The sequence below is a fragment of the Sphaerodactylus townsendi genome, linkage group LG01 (assembly GCF_021028975.2).
Source record: "Sphaerodactylus townsendi isolate TG3544 linkage group LG01, MPM_Stown_v2.3, whole genome shotgun sequence".
NCBI classification, from domain to species: Eukaryota; Metazoa; Chordata; class Lepidosauria; order Squamata; family Sphaerodactylidae; genus Sphaerodactylus; species Sphaerodactylus townsendi.
The window spans coordinates 167,651,393-167,668,625 of NC_059425.1; the positions used below are offsets into that span (position 1 = coordinate 167,651,393).

Consider the following 17,233-nt stretch of genomic DNA (forward strand, 5'->3'; position numbering starts at 1 on the left):
CTAAATAATAATAATAATAATAATAATAATAATAATAATAATAATAATAATAATAATAATAATAATAATAATAATAATAATAATAATAATAATAATATAGTTCTAATGATGAATTTGTATTTTAATACTCTATAAAATGTTTAACAACTTTAAATTATTTTATAATAATTTTATCTTGGTGGAATTGCCCACTTTACTGGTGGAATTCCCAGTTTGTTTTTGTATTGTTGCTATGTCTTTTTTCCCCCAATGCAATAAAGATTGGCTGGCTAAGTATGGGAATCTACACAGAAAAACTGGCACATAGACTCATAACCATAAGTAGGAAATGGTGACTTTCCTGCTAGGTTCACAGGTTCCCGCTTCCTCGTTCTCCTCTTACATGTGAATTTCCCTTTCTTCTTCTCAAAGAGAACTATGCTACAGTATCAGGCCTGCACCAATATAATACTGACTAGGGTTTTTTCAGGTCAGAGTTTAGAACACAAGAACATTCCATGCTGAATCATGCCTTTTAGGCCCATCAAGTCCAGCATTCTGTTCACACAGCGCCAACCAGCTATCTCTAAGATGCCCACAAAGAATTTACTGGATGAAAGTCCAATCGACAAACTGCTCATGACGAAATGTCATGGGGGGGGGGGGGAATCTACTAGATCAGATTGGTGTAGATCAGGCAGGAAAAATCTCAATTTCCTTTAAAAACCGATAAATATTCATAGAATTTTCTCATATATTTTCTCCTTACAGCAGAATAGTACCTGGGGGAGGGGGGGTGGGGGAAGAGAAATTAAAAATGCAATCCTACACCGAGTTGCACCCTTCTCAGTCCAGTAAAGTGAATGGATTTAGGAGGGTGTAATTTTGCTTAGGATTCCACTGTAAGCTATGTGCAAAATTTAAGTTCAGATTTGCTTTTTCTACATATCTATGAACTCTGGACTTCTATACAATGCAGAATTCAAGTGTGACAAGCCCCAGCAAATGTTTTACTATATTGAGATGTTGTGCCAGCACAATGTAACAAACACAACAAAACAAGAAGGCAATGACCAAGATGAAGCCAAAATAAATGAATGAATGAATAATGCTGATACTGAAGTAAGAAAATGAAAATTTGTTGATGGAATACCAAAAAAAAAAAAAACCCCCAAGGAGTTTTGTTGTAGCTTTAACAGGGAATCTAAAACATGAATGGAACATGAATAAAATCATATGAAAATAGGCAAAATCAGAATATTAAAACCATCTTAGAAGAATGTTGTTGGCAATATGAAAATATTTATAGTCTCTGTAATTGTCAAAACTCTTCTTTATCAAACATTCCGCTCAACTTGGACTTTCTCTTTCTTATCACTTACCTTGCAGCTAATTTTGGAACCACTTCGTGAATCTGATGTTCCTGCCACTCCAGTTGTTGTTTCCGCTTCATAGTTGTAGACATACTTTCTGAAGTGCTTAAATCTGGTTGTGTCTTCTACAAGGTATAATCAAGAAAGTGTGCATTTGTTCCTTTATACTTTTTCAGACTTAAATCATTGCAATATGCTAACAAATTGAAAAAGAAATTAGGTTTTAGAGCTATTATTCCACACACAATTTGGTGATTCCTTCCTTTTGAGAGAACATATGATTCCTTCCTTTTGAGAGAACATTGCCCATCCATACTGCCTTTATCTTGTTCCAAACCAAATCAGTTGGAATTCCTCAACTATCACTAACACATACACAAACTTCAGTTCAGTTCAGTTTATTGTTATGGTCATTGACCAGTATACAACCCCCACCCTCCAAAAAAAATGTTAAACATATAAATATAAACAGTATTTCAGCATCCAAAATACAATTTACGATATATAGACAGTGTGAATTTTTAAAAATAGCAAATATCCATTTACTCATTTCCTAGAGCGTACTTAAGATCTGTACTCTACTAATTCATATGTATATATGTATTAAACATGAATTAAATGCTGTTGAATCCAATTTTTCAAAATGGTTGGGAGAAAACAGCAATCCATAAATTTTTCTGAGTTTGGTTGAAAAGGCAAATTAGTCATGATGGTCTATAGATGGCGCTAAAGAACTGTAGTAGGAAAAACAACTCTTATCAGGGGATAGATAACCAAATACCAGCTCATCATATACTTTGACCCTGCATGAACACCATGTATCAAGCCAAGCAATCAGGAACAAACATGTTTCCCTACAGAGATTGCTCATCAACACTTCCCGGTTCTTGGCTTCTCCCATGTTCCCATTTCAATCCATCAGCCATTTATTTTCAAACTTTCATTATGTGTAAATGCTGCATGTCCAAAACTGGGCAACAAGTCCAGAAAACCTACTTTATGTATCCATACACGGGATACACAATTGTAAAAACTAATAGTTACAACATGTAACAGCATTCGCTGGGTCTGAAATTTTCAGATATTCAAAAAGCTAATTGGAATAACTAGAATTCACATGGACTTGTCAGCCTCCTCATATTTTGGACATTTACTGTAATGTCTGAATGTAGAACAACAGATAGGCGGTCAGATAATTTAGCCAAGAAAAATAATTGGATCGCTAGCATCTTGGATGAAATCTACATAATTTATTTTAATTTTGTTTGGAGCGAAATCAGTTTTAAAACTGCGCTAAGAACAATCAAAGAGAAACAAACCTTTGACTGCCACATTGATAATCACTGACTTTCAAAGGATGCTTTTGAAACAAAACATCTTGTTCAAGGTTTTTAAAGTGGATTCTGCGCGGCCTATTTATAACGAGTCGCAATTGTTATAAACATGCTGTGAGGAATCCACCTAAGCTCCAGAGGTTTGATAGAGTTAAGCTATGCCACTTTGGAGGGTGTGTATTTGTGTGTGTGTCATGCTTCTTTCTAAGGGGACGTAAGGCCTCATTGCATAGCCCTGTCTTATTAGATCTTTAAAGCTGAGTAAGGTTAGTATTTGGACTGGAAGCCACCAAGGGAGGCTCTGGAGAGGAAAGCAATGGCAAACCACTTCTCCTTCTCACTTGAAAGACCCTTTCTGGGATTGCCATAAGACAGCTTTGATTTGATAGCACATGCACACACACATATTTTTTGAGCATGCAGAAAAGGCAAACCTCTTTTTGGCTATTCTCCCTTCCTTCCACCACCTCACCTTGAATACATATCGGCCAGAGAAGGGAACAATGGCCAATTCTGCATAGCAAACATGTGACAAAGGAACCCGCTCTTCTGTTCACATGTGTTCCATGCAGGCAGCGATTGGAGCACATGGAAACGATCTGGACTGCTGTCACGCCTTTGCTTCTTTTTAAAAACTTCCCAGCAAAGCATGTGTAGCTATGCAGGCACGCAGAAATGAATCCCCAAAGCCATGCCAACCATCCCACGATACGACCGGTTGCACCTGTGTAGCTATGCAGATGCAACCTGCAGGGTTTTTTTAAAAAAAAAGGAAAAGGGGCCTCCATGCAATGGCAGGATAATGGCAGGCGGATTCTCCCTGCTACGGACAGCGCAGTGGAAGGGAGGGAAATAAAGTGCCTCCTACCTGGCTGTTGGGAGTAGCTCCAACCTGGGATTTTTCAAAAGGGTCACTAGCTTAGCGATTTTCAAAATCCCAGGTTGGGGGGAGATAAAACGGGACAGGCTCGTTTTGGAGGGGGGGACTGTGCGAAGTCCCCACCCAAAATGGGTTACCTAGTGCCCTACACCTGTGTTTGTTGGCCCGTGAAGAATCAGCCATTGATTCACTAATATGTCTCACCCTTCCTTCTAAGCATTGGCAGGTTGCTTCCTTCCTTTTATTCTTAAACCACTGCTTGCAGAGCTAACTGAACAAATATTGAAGCAGCACTTTGAAACAAAATGGTGGTTCGCCTACATGAAGCACGTGTGGAGAAGCAAGAGATCACTGAAGAAGTGCATGGTTAAATGTGCATTTATTGTTTTCTTTTCGCCCGCTAGGATATCCCAGGCTAGCCTTATCTGATCAGAACTCAGAAATGATTTCTTTCCCCTTTCCCCTCCCTTTTACACTCTGGGTCCCTTAATACTTATGGGGGCCCTCTGCTCCCTTATTTTGTTTCTTCCCAGGGTGGCTTTATGAAGTTTTATGCTGGATGCCAATGTAATCTTGTTAATCTGCTGTTTTAATGGGGTTTTAATGTAATTGTTGTTTTATTGTTCACTGCCCAGAGCCCTTCGGGGGAGGGGCGGTATATAAAATCAATAATAAATAAATAAATAAATAAATAAATAAAGATGATGATGATGATGATGATGATAATAATAATAATAGTAATAATAGTAATATTAATAATAAAGCAGGGTCAATTTGGGCAAGTATTCGAAAGGGAGGCCACCAAGAAATACCAAAATAGCTGTGAAGACAATGGAGAACCACCTCTGAATGTCGCCTACCCTGAAAACCTCTTGGAGGTTACCATAAGTCAGCTGTAACTTGAACACACACACACAAAATCTTTAAAAGTCGACAATTTTAAACATGTTTTTAAAACGTTTTGCAGGGAGAAAGGTTGCCACCAATCAGTGCTGACCGCCCCAGGTTTCTGAACACGAAACTGATTTCCCCTGAGAGACAAGATTGTATATCTAAGGAAAACATCTGTGGGCTCACTACTCCATTATGTATGAGAAGAACATTCACTCTATGAAAGGCAATACTAAGAGTCCACTGGTAATTGTTTCAAGCAATTTGAAGCAAAAGTGTGACCAAGAAGAAGAAAAAGAAGAAGAATGGATAAGGGCTTACTTGAGCAAGATGGATTTTCTGACCCGTCATTTTCTGTAAAGGAAAATTAAATTGCAATTAGTATTTTACTGTCTTTCAAGGCCAAAAGCAATTGTGTGATCTAGAACCAAATATAAAATGCCTTGTTTATCATAGAGTGAAAAACTAGACAAATATAAAATGTCTTAATGTATTGTCGAAGGCTTTCACGGCCGGAATCACTGGGGTGATGTGTGGTTTCCGGGCTGTATGGCCGAGTTCTAGCAGCATTCTCTCCTGACGTTCCGCCTGCATCTGTGGCTGGCATCTTCAGAGGATCTTCAGGCAAAACGTCAGGAGAGAATGCTGCTGGAACACGGCCATGCAGCCCGGAAACCACACAGCACCCCATGAAATGTCTTGCTTATCATAGAGTGAAAAACAAGAGACAGTTGGTGCAGGTGCCCTCTGGCTACTGGAGGTGGGGGATGGCAGGGGTTGGGTTGCCAGATCCAAATTGGGAAACCCCTGGAGGTTTGGGGTCGGAACCTGGGGAGGACAGGACCTCAGCGGGGTACAGTGGCCTAGAGTCCAACCTCCAGGGCATCCGTTTTCTCCAGGGAACCTGATCTCTGTAGTCTGGATATGAGCTGTAATTGTAGGGCCGTGGTGGCGAACCTTTGGCACTCCAGATGTTATGGACTACAATTCCCATCAGCCCCTGCCAGCATGGCCAAATGGCCATGCTGGCAGGGGCTGATGAGAATTGTAGTCCATAACATCTGGAGTGCCAAAGGTTCTCCACCACTGTTCTAGGGAATCCCTAGGTCCCACCTGGAGGCTGGAATCCTTAAGTGGGACTATTAATTTTAACTCACGCTGAGATCCCTATATGTTTGGCATTTGCTTCATCCCGGGGATTTTTAATGTCTCTCTTATAAAAGCATATTTTAAAATCAATGCTTTTAATGGTTTTTTATTTTTTCTTGTTATTTATTTCACATGCCTAATGCTGCAGCATATACAAAATGCATAGGAGTCTCGGAGTGAATTAAAATACATTCTCCTCCTCCACCAATTGTCTATTTTTTTTTAAGTCAGTGCCTGGTGCGGCCTTCTTTTCCCATCGCTGGCTTATCACAAAAACAGCACAGCAACACCGAGGAAGATTATGTTGGGTTTTGCAATATTGTACTTTAGATACATTTTGCAAGAGCTTACGGACAGAGTTATGAAAGCACACTGTTAATACCTAGAGTAGACCACAGAAAATTTGGTCCTAAGGGATATAATTGGGCTAAACCCCCCAGATTTCAGTAAAGTATTGTGAGGCAACAGGGGAATAAGTCTTTTGGTGTTCTAAGAATTGAGAGAGAAATGTAAAAAGGACAGCTACTGTTCCAATCATATGCAATCCCAGGAAATACCATACACTTTCCACACAGCACCCCATAGCAGCAGCGGCGTAGTGGCTAAGAGCAGGTGCACTCTTATCTGGAGGAACCGGGTTTGATTCCCAGCTCTGCCGCCTGAGCTGTGGAGGCTTATCTGGGGAATTCAGATTAGCCTGCACACTCCCACACACGCCAGCTGGGTGACCTTGGGCTAGTCACAGCTTCTCGGAGCTCTCTCAGCCCCACCTACCTCACAGGGTGTTTGTTGTGAGGGGGGAAGGGCAAGGAGATTGTAAGCCCCTTTGAGTCTCCTATAGGAGAGAAAGGGGGGATATAAATCCAAACTCTTCTTCTTCTTATGACAGTGGCCCACTTGAGCCAAAATATTGAGTGAAATAATTTGGAGATTAAACTGTCAGGCTTATTACGCTTTATAAACCTCTGATTAATAATAATACTAAGCACTGATAGGAGCCAAGGACATAGGTAAGGATTCAGACCCCACCATTGCATGTTCGAAGCTCCGCCCTCCCCCCCCCCCGTTTGTGGGTTTTTGTATTTTTAAAGTGTTTTTTTGGTTTTTGGCCTGCACAGGGCGCAGTTTTTAGGCTAGCAGCACCAAATGTTCAGGCTATCGTCAGGTGACACTCCTGATGATACCAGCCAAGTTTGGTGAAGTTTGGTTCAGGGGGTCCAAAGTTATGGACCCCCAAAGGGGTGCCCCATCCCCCATTGTTTCCAATGGGAGCTAATAGTAGATGGGTCTACCCATTTGAGGGTCCATATCTTTGGACCCCCTGAATCAAACTTCACTAAACCTAGGTGGTATCATCAGGATAGTCCGCTGCTGATACCACCCTGGTTTGGTGAAGGTTGGTCCAGGGGGTACAAAGTTATGGACTCCCAAAGCGGGTGCTTCCATCCTCCATTGTTTCCAATGGAAGCTAATAGGGGATTGGGGGCTACACCTTTGAGAGTGCATAATTTTAGACCCCTGAACCAAACTTCACCAAACATGGGCGGTATCATCAGGAGAGTCTCCCAAAGATACTCTGAAAGTTTGGTGCTGCTAGCTTAACAATTGCACCCCTGACAGCAGGCACCCCCCAAATTTTCCCAGATTCTCTTTTTAAATCCACCCCCTTCAGCATGGATTTAAAGGGAGAATCTGAGGTCCCCAGTTTAAACATTGAAAAAGATGTTGTTTCAGGGTGGGGGATAATCCACCCCAAAACAGCATCACTTTCAATATTGTTTTATCTGGGAACCTCAGATTCTCCCTTTAAGGTGGATTTAAAAGGAGAATCTGGGCTCCCTAATTTAAACACCATTGAAAGTGATGCTGTTTGGGGGTGGGGGGTGCGCAAACCTCACATTTTGCACTGAGCTCCATTTTCCCTAGCTACCTTTCTGCCTGGAGGAGAGAGAGAAGGGACTGCCGGCTGCCAGTTGGGAGCCCAGGTGGGGGAGGCGGGGCGGGCGGATCACGGGAGTCTGCCATCCCTTGCCTCGGAGAGCTGATTTTATAAGCACTTAGGCTGGGGGTGGGGCTTGGGGAGGTGTGGCCATGCCCCCAGAGGCAGGTGGGGGCGTGGACTCTCCCCTGAACCCCCCCATAAAAAAATCTATACCTATGTCACTGATAGGAGCCAGTTTTTTTACATTAGTGAATTGTAATAACTTTGATCCATTGGAACATTTCCAGAGACAGAAAGATTTCCATCTGAGGTGGGTGACTTTCTCCTGGTCTCCTGAGGTCCAAAATGTCTCCCAAAATGCTGGACCTCCAGGACTTGTGGTTGGGGGGAGGAATTGGGAGCTGTGGCAGGTGTAGGGAGGCAGAAAGTCATGTTCCACATGTTCAAATCCTTCCATCCCCAAAAATGCTGTGATGGATGCAAACCAATGTATTTGAGTATGAAAAATGCAGTTATCAGTGGATGTAACTGCTCAAGCAATTGAAAACAGAGCTATTGAAAACCATCTCATCTGTTTAACATACAAGCATCTGTTCTGCTTTCAGCAAGTAAGAATACTTAAAATGTTTGCTTTCTAAGGACTGGACATTGTTAAAAGGACTCTTCCTGTTAAGAGGCAGTCAGACTATGGAAAGTAGAAAGATGTGATCAATGGTAAGCTTTGCTTGAATTCTTAGAAGGACGCCCTTGTCCAGCAAAATATCTAATTCTAAACAAACATTTCTATCCAGGAGCTGATGAACATTGGTTGCTGTTCCAGTGAATACAGCAAGTAAATGCTTAGGGCAGGTTTAGCATTCCAAACTTTTTTTCCCTCTTCAACCAGTCTGAGGCTCATTCCGCACATGCAAAATAATGCACTTTCAAACTGCTTTCAGTGCTCTTTGAAGCTGTGTGGAATAGCAAAATTCACTTGCAAACAGTTGTGAAAGTGGTTTGAAAATGCATTATTTTGCGTGTGCGGAAGGGGCCAGAGTGTCCAAACAACTTTATAAGCCACAGTTCCATCATCCAAAATATGCAAACAATCAAGCGCGAAAGGAAGCTCCACCGCAGGCAACTTATTGGGAAGCAAGTTCTATCCAAACTGATGGGCACTTAAGTTTGAAGTACACGAATTTCGGGATTACTATATAATGTTGAGTCAGTGAGATTACTGACTTAAACCGGACTGACATCCTAATTGTAAACATTCTGTGCCATAATCTGCTTATATGTTAAGTACTTGAGAATCAGACTTTCTGTATTCAATGGGATTTATTCCTAAGCATTTGTCCATAGGCGTCTTCTTTTAGGATGTTCCCAAGGATACTGGCTTGTAGCTACCCACTGCAATAAATATTCTTGTCAGTCAGGTACACTGAGCTTTTGTTTTAAATTTCAAGGGTTTAGTAGCACTATTCCATTATATTAAAGTAGACAATTGATTATTTTTTTTGATCCACAGAGAAATGCCAAAACAAAGCAGTATCCTGGGGACTCTGATCAAAATCTAATAAACCAAGTCCCTTGCCAGACATGGATCCCTGCCATTAAACACCATCCCGCAAACTGTGACACCCTATCACATCACAGCAGACCAATAAAAGGGTCTAACCTCTAACGTCTCTTTAAAGGAGAAGAGATAGCCGCACTCTGCAAACAGATACAGGTAAAAGGCGCACCAGGCTAACAGCACACAGGATGCGGAATAAATTAGCCGTACAACAAATTCAATCCAGGTGTGTGTGTGTACATCAGATTTCCAAAGACTGAACAAGAATTTAAGAGGTCACAATCCCTCAAAGGAACATCTGATCATATCATTCACATTATTATGAGCTGTTGAATCTCCTTGGCACACCCTGCCCGTGCCAGTTTCAAGGGCATATAGATGGGATTATCTCAGGTACAGCACCCTTCCCCCCTGCATAACCACGACAAGATGCTACTTACGTGTCAAAGCACCACTGCTGAGCAGCAGGAGCAGCCACAGCTGTGGGGGGCCCATGTTGAGCAAGGGACCCTGGGGCTCCTTGGCCCTCTCCTCCTAGCCAGCGTCAGAGAGACTGAGCATTCCCTCTTGGACCTGTCCTTATATACTGCCTAGCAAGCAGCTGAGCCAAACGATTTAGAAAGTTCAGAGCAAATTACATTAGGTCCAAAGGTTAGAGTCCTGGAGCCTCTTTGCAATATCTACAGAAGGCTCCTCGGGGGCTGCTTCATGCAGCAGCAGCGGGCAGAAGGCACGAAAGGGCAAAACAATCGCTAAGGCATCTTGTTCAGCCAGCCAGCGGATCATTTTATTGGGTATAATAATGTATATTATAATATTACCCGGTGAAGGGAAGCTTCTGTTTTAGAGGGAAAAGGACTAGCGCTGCCAGCTCTAAGTTGAGAACACCTGGATATTTTGGGGGTGGAGCCTTGGGAGGTGGGATTTGGGGAGAGGAAAGGTCTCAGCAGGGTACAATGCCATAGAGTCAACCCTCCAAAGCAGCCATGTTCTCCAGGGGAACTGATTTGCGTCATCGGAGCAGGCACTGGTGTACTTGCCTAGGGACATGGGGTACCCCTTGTCCCCAGGCGCATTGATTGAGGTCACATGGGGGGCGCCAAAACATCCTCCTACACAGAGAGTGATTGAGCAAGCCCTAGCAAACAGGCACTGAAGCAGCCTACTGCTCCCAGTGCCTGTCGTAGCCCCACCCACTCTGTACGGTGGCCTGGAGTGTCCAGGGGACAGGGAAGAAATCCCACTGGGCTCCCAGGAGCAGACTGGGGAGCTCCGCCTCCTACCCCTCTGACCCAGCGTGCCTTATTCGCCTTAAATTAAGTGTGGCATTACTCAGAAGCCTTCTCCCCTGCAGCTGGTCGCTGGCAGGCACAGGAAAAGGCAAGCTGAGCAGGGAGCCCAGAAGCAGCAGCAGAACTGAAGATGATGCTGACGTTTGATTGGTTAACCTTCAGATGGGGGGTGACTTGTGAGAGATTTACATGCTTAAAAGTTAATTCCCCTTGCATTGGTTTGGAGCTGTTTCTCAGGCTAGCAGCCTACCTCACAGGGTTGGTGTGAGGACACAATTAGGAAAGTAGTAGGGAGAGAGCCATGTATGTTTTGTTGGCGGTGGGGGGCGTTTTGTGAGCTGGTGCAAAAAGGGGGGGGCGGGGTGCCAAGATCAGGTTTTGCCCCCGGGCTCCAGTTTGCCTAGATACGCCTCTGATAGCAGGAAATCTTCAGGTGCCACCTGGAGGTTGGCAATCCTGGAAAGGATGTTTTGAACGCGAGGAAGATCACTGATTGCATCTCTTAATTGGGATGAACACTGGAATGCCAGAAAGGACACTGTGAAGCTGGGCACATTAATATCACTTAGTCCACCAAACAATCAAAGATGAAGCAGCCTAGAGTCACAGCTTGGTCTCAGAAAGGCCTGATGCTCACACGAACTAGATCAGCAGTCAGATTTAAGGATCTCACTATGCCTCAAAACATGTATTAGATTAGTTCTATCCACTATTTAGCACCTTCGGGGGTTGAAGCCAAAGATTCGGTTCCATGAATAGGGAAGATTTCTTCTGGATAAGGAACAATCAAACCGAGACCTTTCATCCAAAGAAGGTTCCACTTTTTGACGCCCCCTACTCAGTTTGAGGTTTCTGGTTTCAGCTGTTTTGTTTTCCTGGCTCTTCCCTTGGCTCCTTCCCTTCCCTCCCCTTTTATAGACTTATACTGCAGGCTTGGCCACCACTGTCTTCAACAAATCACAAAATTACATACACATTATTTTATAACTTCCTTGACAGGAGTCATAATTACAAGCTGCAGTTTGGGATGGTGATGAAGAGAAATATCTGTACCACATATGCACAGAATCGCTCATTTGCTGGAAAATACAGATGCATGCAAGCCCAGTCCCTGTGTGGTACATGTAGAGCAGCTATGGCAAAGAGCAACTGGAGCAGCTGAGCAGTTGCTGCCCCCCCCCCCCCATCTGTCAGGAGATGGGATTGAGGGCAGGCTGGGAGATGGCTCTTCCAGCACCTGCCCCTGACTGCATGATCAGGACTAACCTAGATGTTATGGGAATGTGGTCCGAGGATACCGTTGCCATCATGAGGCAATTAAAACACCCTGAGGCTGTAGTGCAGCAGGATGAGGCAGTATTGTTGCCTCGCTCCACACTTTTTCAAGTGCTGAAACACATAGCTATTTCAGGACTTTAAAAAGCATTGGGTGGGGGGAGGGAATCATCAACTTGAGACTTCATGACATGTTAAAATCATCTAGTTAGAATTTAAGCCATCATGTCTAGTTTGACCTTTCGTTGCTGTTTCCCGCATCCTTTCCAGTTCCTTCACGTCTGAGATGAGATGTCAGAGCTATATACAGCAATACAGATTATGACGAAGGATATCTTGATGATTTCAATATAATAAAGAAACGTTACTGTGGACCATTTCTTCACCCTCCATCCCTGATACTACTCAAATCTCAGAGTTGTCCAAAACAAACTGAACTCAGCAATAGGATATATTCTGTGACTGCTGACTCAGGTCCCTATAGATGACTAAATGTTTTTCTTTTTCCTGCTTTATTCAAATAATTTTTAAAAAGAAATACAAAGGATCCAAAAATATGTTGGATTTGGATGTCATTTGGTCAGCCTTTGTTTCTGGTTTGTTCCCAGCAAATATGGTTGCCAACCTCTCCGTGTGGGCTAGACAGAATTAAAACTGATCCCCGCAGAGATCAATTCCCTTGGAGTGCTGGACTCTGTTGCATTATATCCTGCTGAGATCCCACCCTACGCAAAGCATTCCCTCCCCAGGCGCCATCCCCAAGCCTTTGTGAATTTCCCAACCCAGAGGTGGCAGCCCTATTGGAAAAGAAAATGATGACTATTCACAATATAATTGGTAATGATTTTGACCTGGTTCAGATACTTGTAATGTGGAAGAGCGGAGAAGAGATGATGCCATATGGAGAGCCTGAGTTCCATATTGTATTGTATTGTATTATTCAATTTGTATACCGCATTCCCCTGAAGGGATCAGGGAGGTGAACAACAACAGTATAATACCAAACATCAGCAATCATAACATCAAGCAAAAAAAAAAATCAATCAACATAGTGTAACCTCTAGCTGTGGGTTCTGTGCGGCAGAACCTGGAATGAGTTTGCAACAACAATTTTTAAAAACAAAATGGTTTACTTTCTTAACACATAACATATAACATCAACATTTAACATCACATTTCAAGGTCCTGTTCAGGTTGCATTTTCAAGTCCTTATATTTACAGTCTACTGATACTGCCAAGTCCAATTCTTCTTTGCAAGTGGGTTGGCTCCTGAAGACTCCAAGGGCTTGATGAACAGGATTCAACATGATGAAGGTTTCCAGAACTCTCACCCATTACAACCACAAAAGAAACCCTGAAACAATAAACTCCAACATTTACAACATAGCAAAAATAAACAACTACCTTCCCAGTAGTTCCCAACAATATTGCAGTTACCTTAACAAGGTGTTAAGGGCTTATACAACCAAGGTCCGAGTCTGGTAGCCTTGTCTCCTCCAACTACATGAGCTCTGCAGCTTTCTCCTGCTTTGGGTCTCCACCCCTTTCTGGGTCAACCCATTCTGAGCATGGGGGTTACAATAGCATCAATCAACATAGGAACTCCTCTTGTAACTGCCAAACACCCTGCAGGTGTTTCCAATGGGGTGGGTGGGGAAGGACTCTCACTCCTTCCCATGGGCACCAGCTAACTCCTGAATCACAGATCCCACAACTACAAAAAACTAAAGCCCTTCGGGGATGAGGCGGCCTACAAATTTAATAAATAAATAAAAATAAATAAATGAAATACAATGAACAAATTTAGAGTCTGCTCCACCTACTCTATTGTACTGCAAACATGGTGAAGTAGATAAAATGGGCAGCCTTTGCGATCACCAGAGGTTCTCTACTGGTCTTGGGATTCCCTAAAAACGAATCAAATAGGATTCCAAACCAATTTTGCTTTCTCTCACCCGTTCAAAACAACAACGAAAGGCATATTGTTCATAGGGACTTTTTGCCCCATACAGCCATTCAGGGCTGGAAAAAAAAAAGTTACAGTGATGTACTTGTTGCTAAATAAAGCTGAGTTTTTGCACCTTTGATCATGGATAAACATCCCAGTCCTGTTGAGTAATATGAAGTGGAAGATTTCACTGTTCAAATTGCTTTAGAATAGCTGCAGGGAGTATAATACTATAAAGTCCTATAAAACAAGACCCATACCTCTCCACAGAATGGTTTTCAGATATTCCTTAGAATCAAATACGCTACAGAGCAGAAGTGGTGTAGTGGTTAAGAGCAGGCAGGTGTACTCTAATCTGGAGGAACCAGGTTTGATTCCCCGCCTCTTCCGCCTGAGCCATGGAGGCTTATCTGGGGAATTCAGATTAGCCTGTACACTCCCACACACACCAGCTGGTGACCTTGAGTTAGTCACAGCTTCTCGAAGCTCACTCAGCCCCACCCAACTCACAGGGTGTTTGTTGTGAGGGGGGAAGGGCAAGGAGATTGTAAGCAACTTTGAGTCTCCTACAGGAGAGAAAGGGGGATATAAATCCAAACTCCTTCTCTTCTTCTTCTTCTTCTTCTTCTTCTTCTTCTTCTTCTTCTTCTTCTTCTTCTTCTTCTTCTTCTTCTTCTTCTTCTTCTTCTTCTTCTTCTTCTTCTTCTTCTTCTTCTTCCTCTTCCTCTTCCTCTTCTTCTTCTTCTTCGTCTACATTGAACATAAACTTTAAAAAAAACCTAATAAATGGCCAGAGGTGCAATTTCAAATTTCAGCAGGGTGGAGAGCAAAGGGTTTCAGTGTATGCGTGTGTGTGCTGGGTGAGATCATAACATTCATTCAGAAGCTTACTCTCAGGCCCTTTCCGCACGGGCCAAATACAGCGCCCTGGGGATGGCAAAAACGCCATCCCCAGGGAGCTGTTCGCATGGGGGGTGCAGCTGCTTCGCAGCCACACCGCCCTCACTCCTCCCCAGCGGCGCAAAGCCACTGTTTCCCAACCTCGCTCCTCGAGTGAGGTTTTTGGGAAACAGCGGCTTCCAACCACTGCCGTGCGAACGGCAGCGGCTGGAAGGCGCCATCCCCCCCCTTCCCCAATTGACTTATCTACCCTGCGACTGTCTGGTGCATTGCCAAGGCCTGGGGACACGCCCCCCCTGCCCTGCAACTCCAGAGCGGTCGCGCAGGGCAGGGGGGCGTGTCCCCTGGCCTCAGCGACGCGCTGGACAGTCGCAGGGAAGGTAAGTCGATCGGGCGACGGTGCAGCACGGCGCCATCTTCCTGGTAGTTACTGGGACCGTTCGTACGCCGACCCAACCCCAGCGTGGCCATGTGGAAACGGCCTCAGATTCTGTACTAAATCACAGAACATCAGTGTGTTTAAGAACATTTGCAGTGTAGTCCCATTCTGTGAAATCAATGGGATTGGAGGGCCGAAATTCTGCTTAGGACTGCTTTTTAAAAAAATTCCTCACAATAGCCAACAATAGGGGTATAAGGAATGATCACATTTGCCTTGAAACACCCCTCATACTAATCCAGCGTGTCCTTACGGGATAGAAGAAACAGATGCTACTGGTACATCAATGTATTTGCTTACAATGTGTAGTGAGCCCTTGAAATGTGGGCTTTCTGCTTTAACAGATAAGTATGACTCGGTTGGATAGCTGCTGGTTGGTGAGTATACAAACCAGCCATTGGGGAAAGAGTTATGCATACCTAACCATTCCCTGCTCAAAACCACCTCCTTCTGAAGTTGTTTCTATACACTGATGCTCCAGACTGCTGACCAACTCCCCTGGAGTAAACGAGAGCTTTGTGAGGTTGACTCTATGATATGACACAGAGTCTAGGAGAAACTCAAGTCCTAGAGTGATATCACATGCTGGCTGAACTCCATCCCCTTGGATTGGCAACTCTAACCCTAACCCTTCTCAAACTCTATCCTCGGTAGGCTCTGCCCCCAAATCTCCAAAAATCTCCCAAACTGGAGATGCCAATCCTAAACACTCACAACTGTGCAAAATGTCCAATTAAATCCTCACATCTTGTTAAGAGAACATTTTCATGAATAGATAATGAAACAGCATCATATAAACTAAAGGTCCCTAACCTTTTGGACCCAGCTGACACCTTGGGAATCTGACACAGGGTAGTTGACTCAGGTATCACAGGAGGTGGAATCAACCACAGAATCTCAGAGAGTGAGGTTGTGCATAACTCTGATTATAGCCCTTCAGCCTTTCAGAACAGAAGCTCTGTTTAACAGGATGAATATATTTGAATATTTTCATGTATACAAACAAATATACATATTGAGTTAGTTAAGAAATACTCACCTGGCAGTACCTGTTAGATCTCCACTGGTCAATGAGAATGTTTGTTGGTCCCACCCACTTTCTAAAAACACTTGGCAGGAAGGTGTCGGAGGGGCTATGGTTCCCATGGGCACTATGTTGGGGACCTCTGATATAAAGTCTATATGAAGTCTAGATGTCATTTTTTTCCTTTATTTTTCATCGTTGTTTAGACAAACTTGCTTTATGAGTTAGATAAACTCCCAAATTGTAATTTGAGGTTAGAGATTATCTACTGACAACAGCGGGTGTCAAGGAAGTGAAGGAAACTGAAGTTATTTAGTAACTGGAAGCAATCTTTGAGAAGTTACTTTTTTCCGTTCTTTGAAAACAGGTTTAGTGAAAGGAAACAGAATACCTATGTATCTACTCAGCAAGCAAAACCCATTTGGAATTACTTTCATATTCAGACTGCATTCACAGCAACTTGACGTGATAGTCACAAATGTTCTTGTGTCCATACAATTCCCTCACTCCCCCTTCACTAACCATTCCTGGTTTGAAACAACTCCAGGGAATCCTGGTGAACCTGAGGGGCTTTCCCCACTACAGAAGGGAGCTAAGGTCGACTCAGTTTCCTTCAGTGGAGGGCGATTCCAGGCTGTCCCCACAGAAACTGAGTTGGCCCCCTGGAACCGAGCTAAGTGGGCGGGATCATCTTGGTGCCTGTTTCGCTCCTCGATCGTGATTGGCGCATGTGTGGGAAACGGGAGCATTCTTTTTTTTTACAGTTTTTTTTACAGTTTTTACAGTTTACAGTTTCAAATTACATGCGCTTTCTGCCTGCCACGACTCTCCTGTTCTGCACATGCCACAAAAGCGGCTCGTGATTGGTTGAACGGATGAGGTGTCATTTTGAAGCTTCCCCACTTCGAAGCTTCGAAGCGGTATCGACCTTGATCCGGCAGAAAAGTGTAGTTCATAACTGCGACAAGGATTTCGCAGTTCTGGGGGGGGGGGGAGAGAGAACTGAGACAAAACAATGTTGAGCTCGGTGGCAGTGGGGATTCACTGAGGCGAACCTAGGTAGAAACCAGTTCAACTCTGTCAGTGGGGAAAGCCCCAATGTGTGATTAAACCTCACACATTGAGATTCCAAACTACAATTAAATCATAGTTTAAAAGCCAGGTTTGGAGGAGTAAAAAAAACTCCAGTTCACACAAGCGGGGGTCGTCGTACATGTTGGGATTTCGCAAGTGTCTGTCACAACTCAGTTA

General features: G+C 43.5%; 1 protein-coding gene across 1 annotated transcript in view; it reads right to left on the minus strand.

Annotated features, from left to right (window-relative positions):
• Positions 1-9,630, minus strand: part of APOB (apolipoprotein B) — a 52,518-nt gene extending 42,888 nt beyond the window's left edge. The window contains exons 1-3 of the mRNA XM_048499092.1: positions 9,544-9,630; positions 4,779-4,811; positions 1,362-1,477 (exon numbers count right to left, since the gene is read on the minus strand). Coding sequence (XP_048355049.1) covers positions 1,362-1,477; positions 4,779-4,811; positions 9,544-9,598 — 204 coding nt within the window. The 5' untranslated portion in view covers positions 9,599-9,630. The remainder of the gene's footprint in view (positions 1-1,361; positions 1,478-4,778; positions 4,812-9,543) is intronic.
• Positions 9,631-17,233: the final 7,603 nt, after the last annotated feature.